Below are 19,075 nucleotides of genomic sequence, written 5' to 3' on the forward strand. Positions count from 1 at the left end.
TGTACAATTAATATTAATCTAATGCAAAGCAGCATCTATTGCTATTTATCAAGTACTAAATTTGTGAGTTTTCCTTAAGTTTAAGATGTTTTGTACGTGTGTCAGTGCCAAAATCATGCTGCTTCTAGCCACAGTACAACTGTGTATTAATATATGTATGTCTAAAGGAATCAAATTAATCTCACATATAAAGTTACTGTTAGACGATATCACAGAGATGACCCTTACTTTTTAATCATCTCCTTTATTTATTTTAAACTAGCCCTTCCTCATGTTAAAATAAACATATTTCAAATTGCCCTTCAGCACCCGACTGCCAACGAAGTACAGTTTAATCTCTAAAGGGGAGAATGAGGTCTGACAGCTAGAGGGTGTTTTGTTATGGTCTTACTGATATTTTACACTGCCCATCACATCACTTAAATCAAGCCAGTGTAAGATCTGTATCTCAAGACTAGTATGACACGGTTCTAAATGTGTTAGGGGTACTTAGATAAAACATGCTATCTATATCTAGACAGATAGCTGACTCAGTGGTCAGACTCAGAAAATTACAGAAAAGTGTAGGTCAGGAAGGGCCTCTGATAATCAGCTGGTCTAGTATTCTGGTGAAAGCAGAGCCTTGGCTTACGGTCCTGTCAAGCCAAGTCTTGAATTCCACAGCTATCTCAAAGGAAAATAACTGAGCAGAACTGATCCCCCCGCTTTTTTTTCCCACATTAACTGAAATATTATGCTACAATATTAAGGTTTTTAAATATGTACTTCTATCCCTGTAAGTTAAGGAATCAGCAACACCAGATAAAGGAGATTAGTCAGCAGAGAGCAGATTAGTCAGGAATAAAGTTAGCTATTGATTTTAATCAGTAGCAAACAAGTCTCTTCTTTTCAAGCTCTTCCTAAGATATTAAAAGAGGAAAGGCAGCACTACTCTGACTAGAAGGACGCTGTCCTGGTTTCGGCAGGGATAGAGTTAATTTCCTTCCTAGTAGCTGGTACAGTGCTGTGGTTTGGATTTAGGATGAGAACAATGTTGATAACGCACTGATGTTTTAGTTGTTGCTGGGCAGTGCTTACACTAGTCAAGGACTTTTCAGCTCCCCGTGCTCTACCGACTGAGAAGGCTGGAGGTGCACAAGAAGCTGGGAGGGGGCACAGCCAGGACAGCTGACCCCAACTGGCCAAAGGCACATTCCATACCATGGGACGTCATGCTCAGTACATAAACTGGGGGAAAGCTGGCCGGGGGGGCCGCTGCTCGGGGACTGGCTGGGCATCGGTCAGTGGGTGGTGAGCAATTGCACTGTGCATCGCTTGCTTTGTATATTATTGTTATTATTATTACATTATTAATATTGTTGTTATTATTTCAATTATTAAACTGTCTTTATCTCAACCCACGAGTTTTTCTCACTTCTACTCTTCCAATTCTCTCCCCCATCCCACCGGGGGTGAGGGGGAGTGAGCGAGCAGCTGTGTGGTGCTCAGTTGCCGACTGAGGTTAAACCACAACAGACGCCCAAAGGCTTTGCTCAGGATCAGCATTTCCCCCAGTGCTGGATATTGCCTTAAAAATACTTAACAATAATACTGTAAACTTAAACACGTAACAACTAATGAAGCTGATTTTCTATTGATTTGTCTCTTGTGCTTGAATTTGTTGCTATCTGATAAGGTATGAAAGGTTACCGAAACTTTCCACATGTGCTGACATGCTGAAATAATCTCTTTCCTGTATGGACTCTACAACTTCTAAAAAGATGGCACTGAAGATTCAATAAAAGCACTCGTTCCCTTGTACACAGGGCCATTTTCACAGAACTTGTAGGAAGCAGCCATCTCTGAGACCCCCTAAAGCTCTGTCAAGGAGACTGTGATCAGGCGAGCCTCAGTTCTTCAGGAAGTGAAGTCCTAAAAACACAAAGCTGTCTTCCTCTGCACACCTATATTCACTCTAAACTACGACCAGTCAAGTCTGGTTTGTTCATCCCTCCCCTTTCTTTACAGTTCTTCCATTCAAATTTTAGCTCCTTCACAAATCTCTCTTCTTTCGTGTCAAGCTTCCACCCTTCTCTAATTCTCAAATCAACATTTACAGCACATTTCCTCCATATCACTTCTGACCACCTTCCTCCAGGCATTCTCCATACAGTCACTGGACTTGGACAGTCTTTCCTGGATCTCGCAATTTCCTTTATACTATTTTTTTTGTCATTATTCTTTAACAAATCTGCAGTTCCTATAAACCATATCAACAAAACCATACATCGTTCTTTCTTCCATGTCTTACTGTTCTTGCCTTTTAAAATCTGAGATACTTTACAATAGAGACCTATCATTTATATGTTAAGAATTTTGCATGAATAAACAGCAATCTTTCCTCACATGAAAAATACTTGCTCTGCAGCAGAACAGTGCCAGGAAGGTACACATGCTGCAAAGGCCCAGAAGACTGAGTAAAACAGGCAGACAGAACAATTGCAGAAATCTGATAAAAAAGGAAAGTTAAGTGATTCATCTTAACCTTATGAATCTACCAGTAATGGTATATATTTGAGCAGAGCCCTACTGAAAGGTGGATCTTTAAAAAGAAATTACTTCTCATTCTATGAGGAGATCAGAGAGAATGGTCACTGGTAAGCATGATAGGTTACCATAAACAAAATAAATTATCCCTAGAGCATAAAAATGTTAAATTAAATACATATGTCAGCCTGAGTCCTTGAAGATTATTGTGTTGCCTAAAAAGGAGTTTTTACAGTTGTGTAATTTGAAGTAGAATAGAAATGAACTTTTAACTAAGTTGAATGTGACTGTTACAAAATACAAAACCTTTCATCTGGAATCTGTAGAAGCAAGACTAATGTAAACTTCAGCAGCAGCAGAAAGCAAGCTTTCCAAAAGGTTTACTCCCTCATGGGAAAGGCTGTGTAATTAGTTAGGCTTTATGGAGTATTACTTGACTTGCATTAGACATCGTAAGCGTGAAGAAAATCTGGGCCTTTCAGCTTTAGAAAACATCCACTCCAAAAATGATATTTTGCTACAAACATGACGGTGAAACCTGCTCTCTAGTATTTCTTCTGGTTCCTCAGCCATACTGCAAAGGCAATCATCTTACCTACCTGGTGGCTAACAAGCCTAGGGGCGAAAAAACAAACAAAAAAACTACAAACGGCAAGAAAAGACAATACACAGTAAAATGTAAAAAAGGACAAAAGAAAGAAGAGACACTTAGGACAATAAAAGAAGAAATTAAAGCAAGACAAAATACACACACCATGCACACAAGCTGGAGAAAAAGTAAAAAGGTTAAATAAAAATAGATTCAAGGTAAGGACAGAAGAGAGCTGAAGACTTTAAATGCTAATGAGAAGAGCTGATCCAAAAAGAAAAAAGATCTGGTAATGAGACAATAAAAAAACCTGATGATGTAAAAACAAAAGAGGGAATAACCAGGGATGAAAGTAAGAGCAGTAATCAACCAAACAAAATCTTCAGTTAATTGTAATGCCATGCAAAGAAAAAAAAGAAAAAAAGCTATCTGTATTTCTAATTACTCCTTGTAGCCGAAGACATTATAAAGACAATAGTAATCAAGTTTTTGGTTCCAAGAAACCAATGAAGATAAAAAACAAAAGGACATCAATATAAATCAGCAAAAGGAAGAAACAAAAAAATAATTCTCTTGGTTCAGTGTTTCTGAATAAAAAAATATACTTTTAAAGAACCTGCTAATTTTTATGTTACTTTCCCACACTAAACTCACTTTTCCATGTAGTAACTTGAGGAGTCAGTTTCCAATGACATTCCTGATTCCACAGACACTCTGTAGGTGGGAACTGTCCTAACAGCAGCAGTAACAGAGCACAAAATACAGGGACTCTAAAGGTACCAGGTGTCAAATTCTAGTGCCAATACCCCGATATTGTGGTAGCCTGTACTGCAATCTACTGTCAGTTTTAACATTACCACTCTTATCTTCTTGTCTTACCAAACAGTCATTTACCTTCAATAAACAACCCTCTAAAAAGATACACCATTTCATGTTCAAGGGTAGCGGACTTCCGCAGTACAAGACGCTGCACATCTGACAGCATGCGATTTCCATCCCATCTCTCAGTTTCCATGTTCTTGTGTAACGGCTTTGGACAGCACATGTTTAATCAAGAACACGACCTTCCTTCACACAGGACAGACAAATGTTTCTGCAAGCTGGCCATGGCAGTACACCTACCATGAGTTGTACATGTTTTAAACACCCCAATATTGAAGTCTCTTTGCAAGCTGTATGCTTGGAAGTCCTCATCATGGAAGATTATGGAAGTTACCTTACTTTAGATGCTTTCCTTAACACAAGATATGAATTTGGAACTCAGGAAGAGTACAAAATCTGGGTACTCTTTATTTTACGCCTCTTTTCCATAAGCAATAAAAAGAAACTGCATGAAGGTTTCAGTCCCTCCTCCTTTATGCCCTTAAACAGGTTCAATAGTAAACTGGGGACATTTGTATCCAATAATAAATTTGTATCCAATAATAAATCCAATAATAAAAAAGATTTGACCTCACACCTACCTACAGGGGGATACATGCATACACAGGCTCAAAGAATCATCACACATCACTTTATGAAACCCCTTGAAAGATACTGCAATATGTATAACGTTTGTGCCCCTAGAGCTCCTGTGCTCGAGTACCCTTTAGCTTTTTGTAGCTAAGCACTAGTGTTCAAAGGCTTCTTACTACAAGCACACTCTAATACCAATGACAGCCTCCTTATCCTTCTAGCTATAGAGCACACCTTGGCTTAACGCAGTCAGACTTCTCCCCAGTTCTAGTGGAAATAACATAAAATTTCTCAAGTAGTAAAGAAGGTCCTTCACTTAGCACAGTCCTTGTTTCTTTTATGTGCCTTTTCTATGTCACTTCCACTTACTAAGCATGCTTACTGGAATACATATTAACGCAGATATGGAGTCAAATTGCACTCAGCTTGTAAGAATTTCTGAATCTGTAACTCAGATTAGCCAGACCATCCCTTTGATTGGGTAAAGCATGAAAACAACATAAAACCACAGGGAACTCATCCTATTGATGATCAGATTCCAGGTCCAACAGCCTGGACCCACCTCCTGCCCTTCTGTATTTCCATTCATAAGAGACCTTCAAGTGGAACCTGTACTCCCTCTCATGGTGGTTTCTTTCACCACAACTCACTCTGGTTTAGGAACCTCCAATGGTTTCAGATCCTCATTCAGCCACTTGCCATCCCCAGCCACTGCTGCCATTCAAACAGCAGTAACAATGTTATCAAAACTGAGGTCTTTCTAAGGGAAAGGGTGGGCTGTTGTCATTAACATAACCCAAACATGGCCTCTTACGTTACTTAAATTTCCTCAAGATCCACAAAACTACATGAGCCTCTTCACTCAGCCATACGAAGGTCAGACTAAATTTTTTTAATCATCCTTATTAAATGTGTACCTGTTATAACAAATGGTTTAGAGAAAAGATGATCCTTTATGTAGCCCTGTTTTCTGTGTAACTTCCATTAGCAGGCTTGCCAGGCTTTTGAGTAGTTTGTTGTTGTTGCTCCTAAAAACCCAGCAACATACGTATGTTTTTTTCTTCAGAATCTCAATTTGGAGTAAAAACATTCTTTATCAATAAAATCATCCAGCAGCTCTTCATTTTCATTATATTCCTTAACACAGGAAAACATTAGCAGTGTTTCATTTACTAAGGAGTGAATGGATAAAAACAAACAAAAGAACCCCTCATTATTCTATTTTCAAGCCTCTTGTACCTTTGTCCAATGCTTTTTAAATCAAATGCTTATGATGGATATAATTAACAATTTCTGGCTTCAGAGGCTGAAAAGAGACCAGTAATGAAGATCAGATTACATTCACAGTAAAATACACAACATTTACCCAAATTCTATTGTTGTTCTCCTGTAGAAAATGTGAAAGTGCAGGTATTACTAGTGCACTAATATTTGTTAGGAACCTCTGGTGAAGGGAATATCATTATCTACCTTCGTAATATCGGATTTTCATACTACATAGGAAATGAACAAAGTACAATAAAAGAATATGCATAATAGTAACTTGCAATGCTCTCTGCAATCACTGTGTACAGAAAGGTAATTTCAGTTATCTGTTAACAGTACTGTTACAAGGTCATCCACTAAACCTGGAACCATCCCTTTTAGTTGCTAAATGGACACAAAAATTTTCCTTTAAAAAAGTCTTCGAGACCCATAAAAACAGCAGTAGAGTAATAAATGCCATGAACTTCCGTCATACTGTGTAAGTAAAATAAAGCATCCTACAGAAGATGTGTTCATCAGAGATAAGGGCCGATATTAGTACAATCTTCCACAGCTGATTCTTGGAAAACTTGCTGTGAAGTGTTGCACCATATTTGGAAGTGGGCACAAAAAACAGTTTTGACTATTTTTTCCATTGAAAATACAACTCGGAAAGGGAGAACAACTACTTGAAAAATCTGAAAAAGAGAGGAGATAAGCACCAGCAACAAAGGACCCACTTTCTAGCTATCACAATCCCTACAGAAAGATAGGTTTGATTTGATTTCAGATGCAATGACTTACTGACACTGGCATTTCCTTTGAAGTCTTAAAGATTACAGCATACCCTTAAAAGGGAACTTTTTCTTCATAGATACCTGAAATTCTAGAATGGCCTTTATGAACAATAAACTCCAAAATTTGTTATGCAGACGGAAAAGATCACACACTACACTATGTAACTAACAGGTAAATGCTTAAGATGAAATAACCACTTTATAATATACTGTCAACTGCTCCACACACAACTGTCTCAAAGATTTCAGTATATAACTGTCCCTCAGAGCAAAAAATTTTTCTTTGAGGACAGGAGAAGTAACAGAATACTCCTCTAAGAAGAACAGTTAGGACTGAAAATTGTAGGGTAAAACCATACTTTTTCCTTTAAGAACAATAACCCTGAACATAACATGAATCACAACAACTATCATTCAAGCAACAGGTGCACGTATATATATATATATATATGTTCTCACCAAACGTATGAGTGTCATGTTCCTGATGACTTTCTCCCTGCAAGGCTATCATTTTTTTATGAGCATCAACCCACCATGGTTTGTACTTTAAGACATGCTGAATAGCTTCATCTTCAAAAAAATCAGCTCTAGGGGGGGGGAAAAAAAAAAGTGTCATACGCTATTTATTTCAGTTTATAGTGTATGTGGGTATATTTTAATGCATACATAGAATACACCTGACTTGGCTCCAGGCTATTTTCCATACATTAGAAACACAACAAACCTGACCAGTATCTGTTGTTTTACTTAAAACCAGAAAATAATCATTATTAAAAGCATAAGCAATACTCTCTCATCTTACAGTACCCCTTCCTTACTTCCTCCACCTTTCCTGAGCCACCCAGAAGCCTAGGAAATTGATGAGCTTGCAGCATGACATGAAGGTGAATAAACCTGGTGTGTTCTGGATGAATCTAAAGGAAAACATTCCAAAGAGAAGACTTCTCAGAGAATGCCACTGGCAGCAAACTTGATTTTACTGGGAAGCTCTCCCACCTCAAAACTGCGTATACTTCGGGGAGGAAGGGTATGCAGCTGAAGGGCAAAGATGAAGTAGGGATAGGGACTGACTTTTAGGTAAACAAAGGCATGTTGTAAGCAAAGTAGAAAAAGAGGAGTTGTACGTGAATTCTGGAAGAGAGATTACCTCCATCTCAGCATAAAGCCACTGTAGTAAAAATCTCAATATAGTAATTCTGGGAGGATTTATACTAAAGGATTCAAGTTCTAAGCCTCCTCTTATCATTTTAGCTTTTTCTTCAAGCTAAACAATAGTATAAATACTGAGAACTGAAAAAAATGCAGGAAATTTCTTAATACCTTCTTAATCATCACACAAAACCTACCCAGTCTACTGAACACAGAATGTAATTTGCTTTACTCTCACACTGACAGATTTTTTGATGTCTTCCTTCAGTGTCTTTATAAAGTAACTTAAAGATATCAGCCAGCATACATTTTCCTCAAAGGCAACAGAACACTTCTGTTTGCCACCGTTCCTCCCAGAGCTATCCTTCTCATCAGGGTACACAGGAAAACAATTTTTGTTGAAGAAAGGTTGGTATCATCTGCTCTGAAGCATCCAAAACACAACCATTAAACTAAACAGTTGTAGCTCATCTACCAGGCTATAACACAGGGTCCAAGATGGAAACTTACAATTACTGTAATTTGCATCACATTATAGGTTAGGAACTACTTCAGTTCTAGTGAAATGTACTTCCAAGTGATGTTTCAAGAAAGCTTTTCTATGTGCTACAGAAAGACATGCAGCTGCCTCTGAAACACCTGACTGGGGAAAAATTCCAAGTTTGCAACGATACCTTCTGAAACAACTCAAAATGGGTTAAGCCTACCTCTCCCCGACAAAACACATCACAAGTACTAATTCTCCCTACTGGGGACTACACTCTTCTCTCACCAAATCAATCTTGCAGGAATCGCGGTATTAATAGATCTCATGGCTTCAATTTAGTTTACTTATCTGGAAGTTTCTGAACCTAACTTGACCTGAAATACTCCAACTTGAAAGGCACAAAGAATCATTTCCACCTTCATTACATGGGATGAAGCACAAAGAAACACAAAGTCTTGATTTGGAACTTTTCCTCATTCTGCTGTAAAAAAGGTTTCATGTGATGAAGGCAAAAACCAGAGTGGCCTAGACAAAATCTTCGTAACTTCAGAACTCAAATTTACTTCCTCATAGACCAGGGTGGTTCAGTAATCCTTGTTTCACAAGGGGAAAACAAAGTTCTGACATCTACAACCCAAAATGCTGGCAGGGATTGGCTACTCAGCTTCTCAAGAGGTGAACTATGAAACAACATTCTGCAACAGCTCACAACAGCCCCTGCTTGAATATAGATTTAAGCAGTAATTAAACAGTAGAGTAACCACAAAACAGAAAAGCAAGGTCTTTTGTCAGTGTCACACTTAAAAATACCCCCTAAGGCCTGCTGTGACAAGACAAAGAAACAAACAAATAAAAAATAAAGTTATTACTTCCAAAAGTGATCTTAAAACCAATCATTTATGAAAAGAAAAAGTGAATATATTTCAACTGAGGTACTTTTACTTGACCAGGTGAAGTAAATCAATACTCACAGGTAATGATCAGGCTCAAACTTGGCAGTCTCAGCTGCCAAGCGTTTCCTCCTACGTTCATCTACAGGAGTTTGGTCTGGATCCTTAATGTCAATAACATCACTGAGTTCATCCTGCAAATGGAACAAAAATTATATGACCAAGCCGCAGCTACGATACGCAAGATTTATTTAGTAAGAGTTTAGGAAGGATGCTCATCAGCATTGCACTGAAATCCCCAGATGCTCCCAACCTCTCTTTCAAATCTTCCGAATTCAGGCTCCATTGTACAAATAAAACATCAAAATTCCAAGGAAATTCAATTATTTGAAGCTCCTTAGAATTCATAATACTACGAAGTCTATTCAGGCCGTTTTATCATACGGAAGACAGGTTATTTTGCATTACGGTAAAATTTGCAATGTTTAACAAAAGCACACAACCACAACAAAGACAAGATAAAAACCATAGATACTGTTCTTGTGACTTTTGAGATTACTCTCACACTCTGAAGTGGCCATACATTAATTAATGGGCAACTGCAGTGCCCTTTTAAGCATCATTAAGTAGTGGTACATTAATGCTAATGGGAAATGTACTTCTTCGTGAATTTCATGGTAATAAACCAGTGTATATATCCTAACAGAATGTAAATACTTTCTCCATAAATAGCAATCCTTCTGCTCCAAACCCTGAAAATACTACAATTCATGCAATAATGAGTTAGAGTTACATAATTAAGTTGCTTTAAACAGCTACAACTTAAATTGCTTAGAGTAAGAACACTACAAAAAATTAAGTTATCATCTATTTTAATAAAAGCTCTGTATACTATGAATATTGTTATATCACCTAGCATGCTACAGATTGTAGATTAGCTTCAATCTATTCATGAATTAAAGAAATTGTTGAATGCACAAGAGCACAGTAACTGCATTTTAAAGCTCCTATCCTACCAATCAATCCACAGAAGCAAATTTCAGCGCATCAGCATAACCCTAGTAAATCCCACAGATACCAGGTGGGCAGTCACCTTGAAGAGTACACGCTTCAAAAGTTATTGTCTTGTGAGAAAACCAAGTCTAAAATAAAAATTACAAAGAAAAAAATTACCATGAATTTCACAATGAAAAAAAATTTAATGCAACAACCATAACAGGACCTATAGATTAGCCAGCTTTATTTTGTATTCAAGGGTTGTTTTGAGTAATTTCTTTTTAATTTAAAAACAAATTAAAATTCATGGCATCTGAAATATACTGTACATTGATGTTAAATATGTTTGAAGTCAGAATAGAAGACAATACCAAATATAAAGCAAAAGTGTTAACAGCCTGTAGGCTGTTTGCAGCTTGCCAGAACTATTCACCTGGCACATGACCTACTTCATACAGTCCTTTTTCTCTGTGCCTTCACAGGCTAGCTGAACCGTGCTGGTGACAGCAGCCCACTTCCAGAGGCCATTTTTACCAAGGACCCCACTGAGCCCTTTCCTCTAATGCTGAAATTATTGCAGAAACAGACCAGCCTGTTGACTGTGCTACACAATTAACTCAGTCTCAACCACCCCCTACTTCTGCAGGAACAAGGATCTGTCTGTACTACCACATGCAAAAGCAGAATATTCTCAGTCACAGAATGGGATACTGGAGAAGAACAGTTACCTAACGATCCCCTCCTGACTACAGAATGAGCCAGGAAGCCTACCCACAAGAAAGTTACCCAGAACTTTTATGATAGGAAAAGACAAAAATGCATCTACCTGCAGCTGCTGGAACACCCCTGACCGCAAATTCCCAAATCCATAACGGTACTGTAGCGGTAGAGTGCTTTCTGCACTTTCTTTGTAAGGGGTCTGCTCTATTTCCCAGTCAAATTCTTCTTCCTCCTCAGACAACTCAGCGGAGGCAGCTGTATATATTGCATGGTCAGAGAAAGAAAATTATTACATAGAAAATATATGTGATTTAATAGAAAGGCAAACACTGATAACACAACAAGCCTTTCTCATTTTACTACATCTTTTAAGAAATCTTATACAACACTGGGTCATACAGGCAGACGCTTATATCAGTAATCCATAGGTCCTGTTCCAAATTCTCCAACTTTCAAAAATGAAGACCAGGAACACTAAAGTTTTTAAGTATACTCCCTCAAAGACTGAAATAATTGTTCCACTGATTTCAACAAGATCAGAATTTGATGCTAAGAGAACCCTGACAGGAGCAAAGTGATGTTATCAATAATTTAGGATAGGTATTAAAAAATTAAACACAGGTAGTCAAACATTCTTGTCTGTTAAATACCGATGTTAAGCAAGTCATCTACTAGAACCTGTGGTTTTAATTAGCTTCTATCATTTGAGCTAAAAGTCCAGTTGCGCTAGCTTGTGGGAAGCAGAATACTCAAATGTGTCTGTATTATACAGCCACTAGAGGGGTACAAAGATCTACAGAGGATTAGCATTTGTTAAGCACATTTTGGAAAAATGTAAACATAACTAAGCCTATAAAGATGACATGTATATCACCTACAACACATTTATTTCTATACTTGTCCATACTTTCAGATTCATTTACACCCTTTTCATACCTTGGACTAGACAATAATAGAAATACTGTATTTTTCTACATATATCACTACGTAGATCTGTAACTATTTCATTATGTACATGTATCACTAGTATAAACAAGATTTTTTTTTGTCATACCTATCTCTTCTACTAAAGGTTTTGCTGATCTTGATTTCTTTGGTGCTAAAAGAGATGTCAGCATGTCCAGTCCCTCAAAATATTGGCCAGGAATCTCCTTAGGTAACCGAATTGTAAAAGTTCCTTAAAGGGAAGTCAGAATATAGTTACTGCATTAAAATACACAAGACAAACAACAACGTGCGTTTTTCCTCTAATGAAAAAGACTCATAGAAACTGGGACACATGCAGGTAGCATTTTATTATGCATCAATCTCTGTGCGTTTTTAACCTTACTTCACAAGTTTCACAAAAATCAAAGATTTTAATGACAAAGCATGAAAGAGAACATTTAACCAGTTGTGGTCTCTTGATTCACATTGTATAAACACAAACCAACAGAATACAAGCTTTATTTTATTTTTAATCCTTCCACCAATCAAGCAATCAACAGAAGATCATAGGAAACTACATTCAGCAATCTGTTTATTGTCTTAAGCCAAGCACGTAATAAAGGCTTTGCAAGCAGCAAATTATAGGTTTTATTGCCGAGTTTTTTTTAAACAAATACATTAATTCCAGAAGGTACATATTTTATTCCAGAAATACATTCCACCTCAAGGTGTGGAGAAAGGCTAATGTCTTCTCTCTTAAGATGTAGCCAAGAGACCGCCTCAGGATTCTCTCATTTCTACTCAGCACTACCTGACTTCTTTGCAGATTTACTAGACTAATGATCTCGGTACAGTAACATGTCTAGCCCCCACAGGGCTTGAAGAGGACTTGTACATAACTTTTTCATTATTAGGACAGTTCTGAACACGTATTTTGTGCTTAAGGATGGCCTAAGTACGTACAATAAATCCGGAGCGAGATTTTTTTATACTACATAACATAGGAGAAACTTTACATTTATTTACAGTATCATATACTGCACTAAAGTTCTATGCAATTCCAGTGCAGCAAAGTATAAATTATTGGAGAGTTAGTAGCATTTTTACTGACACATATACCAATAACATTAACTAATACCTTTGTCTGTATTATAAGATGCTTTTTCTCTACCATCTTCTACGATTCTTCCAGGAAGCGTCAATCTGTGGGCAAAAAATGAGATGCCTCATTGAATGCCTGATTAATTCTGCAACTTCATGTCTCAGCCTACAAAAATGTAAGGCACATTCCAAAAGCAGCACAAAGGACTTAACGACATGGCTCCTTTTGATAGTAATGGAAGTCATGCAGTTAAATCCCCATGTACTTCAAAATCTTTTTCCCTAACTATTGGCACAAGAGATCAGCATCTGAGACAGAGACAATTTGTGACTCCTGGTTTCCCAGCTTGGACGAGGTCACAGCCACCACAGAGATGACGCCCTTGGCACTATGTGCAACACTTGGAAGAGTCTGCAATTTAAAAACTCTAAGCTAACCCACAGTGACAGGATACGAGAAGTCATCCAGAGTTCTTGTACTGCTTATTCAGAATAACCAATTCACTGCATTCTACCAGTCCACTAAAATCCCTTGTGGTCTGCTAATGTATATAGGGGAAGCACGTCCAAGAATACAGGAAACAGAAAATAAGAAAGATTAATAGCTCGTCAGCTCTTACATGTCAAAGATTCTCCTAACACTTTCATACTGAGATTGCCTCTTGTTCCTTTTCTGTAACGTAGTGGGGAATTTGCTATCTAGATAAAAGATACAGCCTGGAACCTCACTTCCTACTGCCTCCACTCGCATGACTTTTCTCCCCTTACGTTATCACGAGGGCATCAAAATCCATTCTTCACCAAATATACTGTATCTGGCTCTCAACAGGGAAGAGACACACTTATTCTACACAACTTGCATACATCCAGAGAATTGTTTTGCCATTTTACAATTAAAAATCTATTGTAAAGTAAATTTAGAAAAGTATTTCTTTAAACTCCCTTTAACATGATTTAATGCCTAGAAACAAAGAGGCCAGATCCATAAAAAACAATTCTTTGCACAAAATAGGCTGTCTGCTGTCTGCAGTCTACGGTGTAAGAGCTGCAGATGAGGAATGTTCTGAAGGGGCCAAAATGAAGTTCATTCTCTAATGACTTTTATTTATTTTATGAAGTTCAATTTTTTTAAAATCCTTCCACTACTTGCCTGAGAAAGTACGGCTTAGCATAAAATTTAAAATCTTCCCCTTCAAAATACACGTCAAACTCTGAAGCTCTGGCATAAGGTACTTTGATTATTATTGTAAGAAAATCCGGATCCTGGGTCAGCTCAAAAGCTGGAGTTAGCATGATGAATCCAGCAGGAAAAGCAACCACTGGCTGTGTGGCCCTATCAAAACAGGAAAAGAAGAAAAGATTATTGTAGTTTCCCATTTATGAGAGCAAATAGTATCTCTTCAAAGTTCTGTAAGAAGAACATTCTTACAAAATTATCTTCCACACGCTCAAGAAGAAAACATGCACAACAACGGCAACAAAACAAAAAAAAGCGTCATCAAGAATTTGAAGGTACCACCTCTCTGCACCTTAATGAAACAATTGAACATAAATGCATGCAAACAGAAGCACAGGAAAGCACCTATTATATTCCGCATAAAAAACACACTAAATTTGGTCCTAGAACTTGGCAGCTTTTTGTAATTGTTGTTTATAATTTCACACATAGCAGATGTTAGATCTCTACAGTTCATTAGTGAACTGATCACAAATCACTATTAGAAAATATTGAAAAACAGTTAATACTTTCAAAAAATTAGAGCTGTATTTTATAATTCATACACATATTAGCCAGAATACAAGCAACAGATTCGGTACATCCCAAGCACGATCTGAGCATACACACTGAGCATACTGCTCTTCATGTCAAATTTAATGCATAAGCCACTGGGACAGTACATGCAAGTCAAAGATGCTCCTTTCCAGTGGGATCATGACACAAGAGCTGTCTGAACAGTTTAAACATGAGCAGTTGACACACTCAGGATGTCCAACGCAAACATGCTTACTATTCTGATCGGTTTGCAGGGTTTTCACAAATCTTGAAGAAGCATCCTAAAAACCTCACATTCCTTCTGAAGATTCAGTCAAAGAAAACATAAATAATACAGTAGTTGTAACTGAATTAAATTATCTAGAGGATATCTGGGATCTTCCTCACCAAGTGTTTTTAAGGACATTTTAGGCCAACATCCATCAGAACCATATGTATGTATGTACATGGGCATGCATATATATTTAGCACAAGAAAAGGAATTTACATAGTACCATTCACCTGATACACAGCTTGTCTGACTCTTCAATAGCTCTGAAATGCAAGATAATTCCTCAGGTTTAACTTAGAATCCAGTTTTTTAATGGGGGGGGGGGGCAGGGACCACACACTTTTGAAAATTAACTTTTTAAGACAAAAATAGTTTTACCAAAAAAGTGCAAAACAGAACTATTATCTGGGAAAGAGCTACTTTTCACTGATTTTCATGGTTATCTTTATTAAATACATCTCCATTCTTACAACTCCATGAGCAAACATGGAGCATTAACCATTAATAGGGCTAAATTAGCAATTACCCTTTTTTTTCCATATAGGTAATTCATATGGGTACTCTACCTCAATTGACAAGTATGAAAGAAGTGAAACTCCCCATTTCATCGTATCACTTGATTCCAGGGCAAAATTCCCACCCTTTCCAGGCTGAGAAGCTGCCACGTGCTTATCGAGTTGTAACTAGGTAGGAAATACCTGGCTTGAAGAACACTTGCAAGCCAATGTACATTTCTGTGGACTTTCTTCTTATCTATTTAAACACCACACGCTGTCTAGCAACATGGGATAAGAGGTAACAAAAATCCACTAGCTCATTTAGACCCTTCAAGGATGATATGCCAGCCGACATTTTTATTTTCCCAAATAAGAGGTTCAGAACATTTAACAGCAGCCCTGAAGCCAAGCCCAGCTGTTCCCGCTCAGATCTTCTCAGCGCTGCTGCACTTTTGGCATCCTTGACACAAATTAATGACCCCAAACGAATGCGGAGGTCCCCACACAAACCCCAGGTGTTTCACAGACCACAGCCTAGGAACCGTTGATATCCACCCCACAGCACCACAATATTCAATCCCCAGCAGCGCTTGCCACAACCTAAATATCAGGTATCTCAAAATAATTAAACTTCCCAGCCTTTTCTGTAAGAAGACCGCTATGCACTAGCGAAAAAAAAAAAACCAGCAAGCAGAGCTAAAATGTTTCTGTTGGAGCAAGGGGCTGGCAGGAAAAGGGCCAGGCGCTTTGCTCTGCTCTCCCTCAAAGGCACTAGAGTAAGACATAATTTCCCCCCGCTGCTCGTTAAACTGGGTTAATGGCCGACTTTCAAGCCGTACCGCGGGGCACACAAGAAGGGAGCCCGTCAGCCGTACCCCCGACGACCACGGGACAAGCGGAGAAGCCGCTAAGACCGCGGGGACGCCGGTGAGGGAAGGGACGAGCCGGGCTCCCACCAGCAGACCCGCACCACGGCCGAGGGCCGCGAACCGCCGCCGCCGCCGCCACCCCCCCGAGGCCTCTGACAGGAGTGAGCCCTCCGAGGACGCGGCTGCCAGCGGGAAGAGCCCCGCGCCGCTCCCCTCAGGCCGCGCCCCGACCGAGGCAGCGGCCCGCCCGGCACCGCGCCGCCACTCACCGCGCCCGCGCCGCCGTCCCGCTCCCCACGGCCGCCCGCCCTCACCGAGCGCGCGTGGCGCTGAGGCGGGCGGTGCGCATGCGCAGGCAGCGCCGGCGAGGCGGGAACCAGCTCCGCCCCGAAGGGCTGCCCCGGCCCGGCCCGGCCGCCTCCCTCACGGGCCGCCCCTCTCGCCGCTGCCCGCCTTCGGAAGAGAACGAAAACGGAAGAGACGTGAGAGCGTAGTACCGACCGGTGAAGCGGCCTCCGGCCCGGGGGGAGGCAGAGGGAGCCTCCGCCACCCCTCGGGCCTGGCCTTCCCTCACGCTTCCTCAGGGTCTGGTGGTGGTCGGGGCGCCCCGGGCCCCGCCGGCGAGGGGGACCCTTCCCTCAGGTTCCCCCCGCTGGCCTTAGTTTTTCACAAAAGTGATGCTATGGTGAGCCAGACGTCCTGGCTCAAGGGAGGTCTAACGATCTCAAGAGATGAAAGCAGTATTTGATAAGATCCTAACCCTCAACTACTGTCATCCTGATAAATCTATCGAAATGCTAGTCAGAGGATGGGGTGCTGCAGTGTGGAGATTGCCTACATAACCTCAGCTCCTTCCCCCTTTGCGATACCTGCAGCCATACCTAAAACTGTAGGCATCTGACACGGTCACACGCTGTTTCTTAAACATGACAGGCTACTGAAAGTAAATTGTGTGTCTCGCTGCTCATAATATAAGAAATGCTTGTATGTGAAAAGCATGCAGTGAGAACTAGTACCTCTGGAAAGGAGAGAATGAAGTTAAGAACTGAGTAAATAAGAACAGAAGGTTTGGACCTAATGTAGTTAAAATTGAGGTGGTGAGGATAAAATGATTTCAAGAACTGAAATACATCGAAGTGGAGGGCTGCAGAAATAGAGTAAACAGAAGAGTGACCCCATGAGCACTCTCGGAACAGGAATTCCCAATTACATAAGTCTCTTCTAAGACAGCAGATAAATGCGAACAAGATTGACAATGTGAAGAGAGGCAGATCCTCAGGAATCAAAAGAAATACAGCATTAAGGAGAAAATGCAACAAGAAGCTCAAAAAATTGCTAAAAGCAGAAAAGTTGGTGTAAAAGCCATAATTTACTTAACTTTAAATATAGCACCTAATGTAGAATTAATATGATTTTTCTGTCATTAGACCATGAAAGGTATTCTGGTTCCAGATAATTGTCTACATTTTTAAGTGCTACGGACCTTCTTCCTCTCCCTGCCCCCTCTGAAATGCATTCAAATGTTTTTCCCAGAGGGAAAAAAACATAATGAATTTAAATGCTAATGAATTAAAAAAAAAAAAATAGACAATCTTCCAGGCTGATAAAGATTGATTTTTCTTGCGGGAAATCCACTGAATCTGACATCTCTTCACGAGACGACATCTTCAGTCTTGTACAGAACTGAACCAGCCGTTTAAATACTGCACAAAAAATAAATACTTCCTTCAAAATAGATAATTCTCCCCATTGATCTAAAATTGATGGATGTTTTTAATAGTCGGCCTAAACTTTCTTGGGTCCCAGGTTTTTACATGCAGAAATTGAAGATGCAAGGGATATAAAATGCATTTTTTTATATTAAGTTAATGACATCTAATTTCAGATGCTGATTTGACTCAGAACAAGGCCTCGATCAAGTCCTCAGAAACTTTTGATGCATTTCCAGAGAACTTCTGCACTAATTAACTTTTGGACCTTACCAATTAATCTGTAGTAAGAACGTTGGACAGGAAACTGAATTATGAACCATCTTCTCTAGATAAGTTCAAATTTGCATAAGACAAGTCTATGAAAGATAAGGAAGAAGTTTCATCAGAGAGTTTATTCTTGTCTAACTGACACTTTCCAAAACTGCCTCAGAATTATTTTTTTTTAGAGTCTAAGAACTCCCAGCCTTTTTTGTCTGGTAACACTTTCCTTGTAAAAGAAATATTTATGTGCTGATTTCAGTGAAGGAACCGGTGCATCAGCCGTTCTGCTTTTCCATCCAAGTAAAGCATGAAGGAACATCTCTAAGAAATTTGTACTGCTTTCTTCTGTAAAAAGCATACTGAGTTTTTTAGAACTGTAATGAAAAAGTTTCATCTAGAAATGTAGAACGACGACATCTTTTGGTGCATCTTTCTGATTAAGAAGTGAATTTGGCTGCTATATGTTTAATGGAGCACTGAAGAATGAAAAAGCATTATCTACAGTGTTTTGGGCAGGTAATTAGTAAAACTTGCTGTCCCTTTGAAAAATAGAAACATGAAGCTTTGCAATTTACGAGCACAATTGTCTCTACATGGCTAATAATAACAAGTAAACCTGGCATAAGCCCACGGATACAATACATAATATATTCTAGATCTGTAATCGGCATGTACATAAAAATGGTAATCAGATACAAAATATGCATTTCATTTAACACACAAAAAGAGGAATAAAACTGTTTCTCTATCCAGGAAACAAATGGAAATAAAGTAGGTATGTGTTTCAATCCGAAACATATTTCTCTGTG

The 19,075-nt window shown here is 39.1% G+C and overlaps 1 protein-coding gene across 3 annotated transcripts in view; it reads right to left on the reverse strand.

The window, feature by feature from the left end:
- The window catches only part of SHQ1 (SHQ1, H/ACA ribonucleoprotein assembly factor), a 58,589-nt gene extending 41,973 nt beyond the window's left edge, over positions 1 to 16,616 (reverse strand). The window contains exons 1-8 of one of the 3 annotated variants that reach the window (XM_076346658.1): positions 16,563 to 16,603; positions 15,158 to 15,190; positions 14,033 to 14,215; positions 12,920 to 12,984; positions 11,909 to 12,031; positions 10,961 to 11,109; positions 9,220 to 9,332; positions 7,072 to 7,199 (exon numbers count right to left, since the gene is read on the reverse strand). In XM_076346658.1, the coding sequence (XP_076202773.1) occupies positions 7,072 to 7,199; positions 9,220 to 9,332; positions 10,961 to 11,109; positions 11,909 to 12,031; positions 12,920 to 12,984; positions 14,033 to 14,175 (721 nt within the window). In that variant the 5' untranslated portion in view covers positions 14,176 to 14,215; positions 15,158 to 15,190; positions 16,563 to 16,603. Of the gene's footprint in view, positions 1 to 7,071; positions 7,200 to 9,219; positions 9,333 to 10,960; positions 11,110 to 11,908; positions 12,032 to 12,919; positions 12,985 to 14,032; positions 14,216 to 14,891; positions 14,915 to 15,157; positions 15,191 to 16,562 lie in introns of those variants that run through there. The other 2 variants (XM_076346656.1, XM_076346657.1) reach the window with 2 other exon arrangements.
- Between the last annotated feature and the right edge of the window lie 2,459 nt (positions 16,617 to 19,075).

The sequence above is a fragment of the Aptenodytes patagonicus genome, chromosome 8, assembly GCF_965638725.1.
Source record: "Aptenodytes patagonicus chromosome 8, bAptPat1.pri.cur, whole genome shotgun sequence".
Lineage (NCBI taxonomy): Eukaryota > Metazoa > Chordata > Aves > Sphenisciformes > Spheniscidae > Aptenodytes > Aptenodytes patagonicus.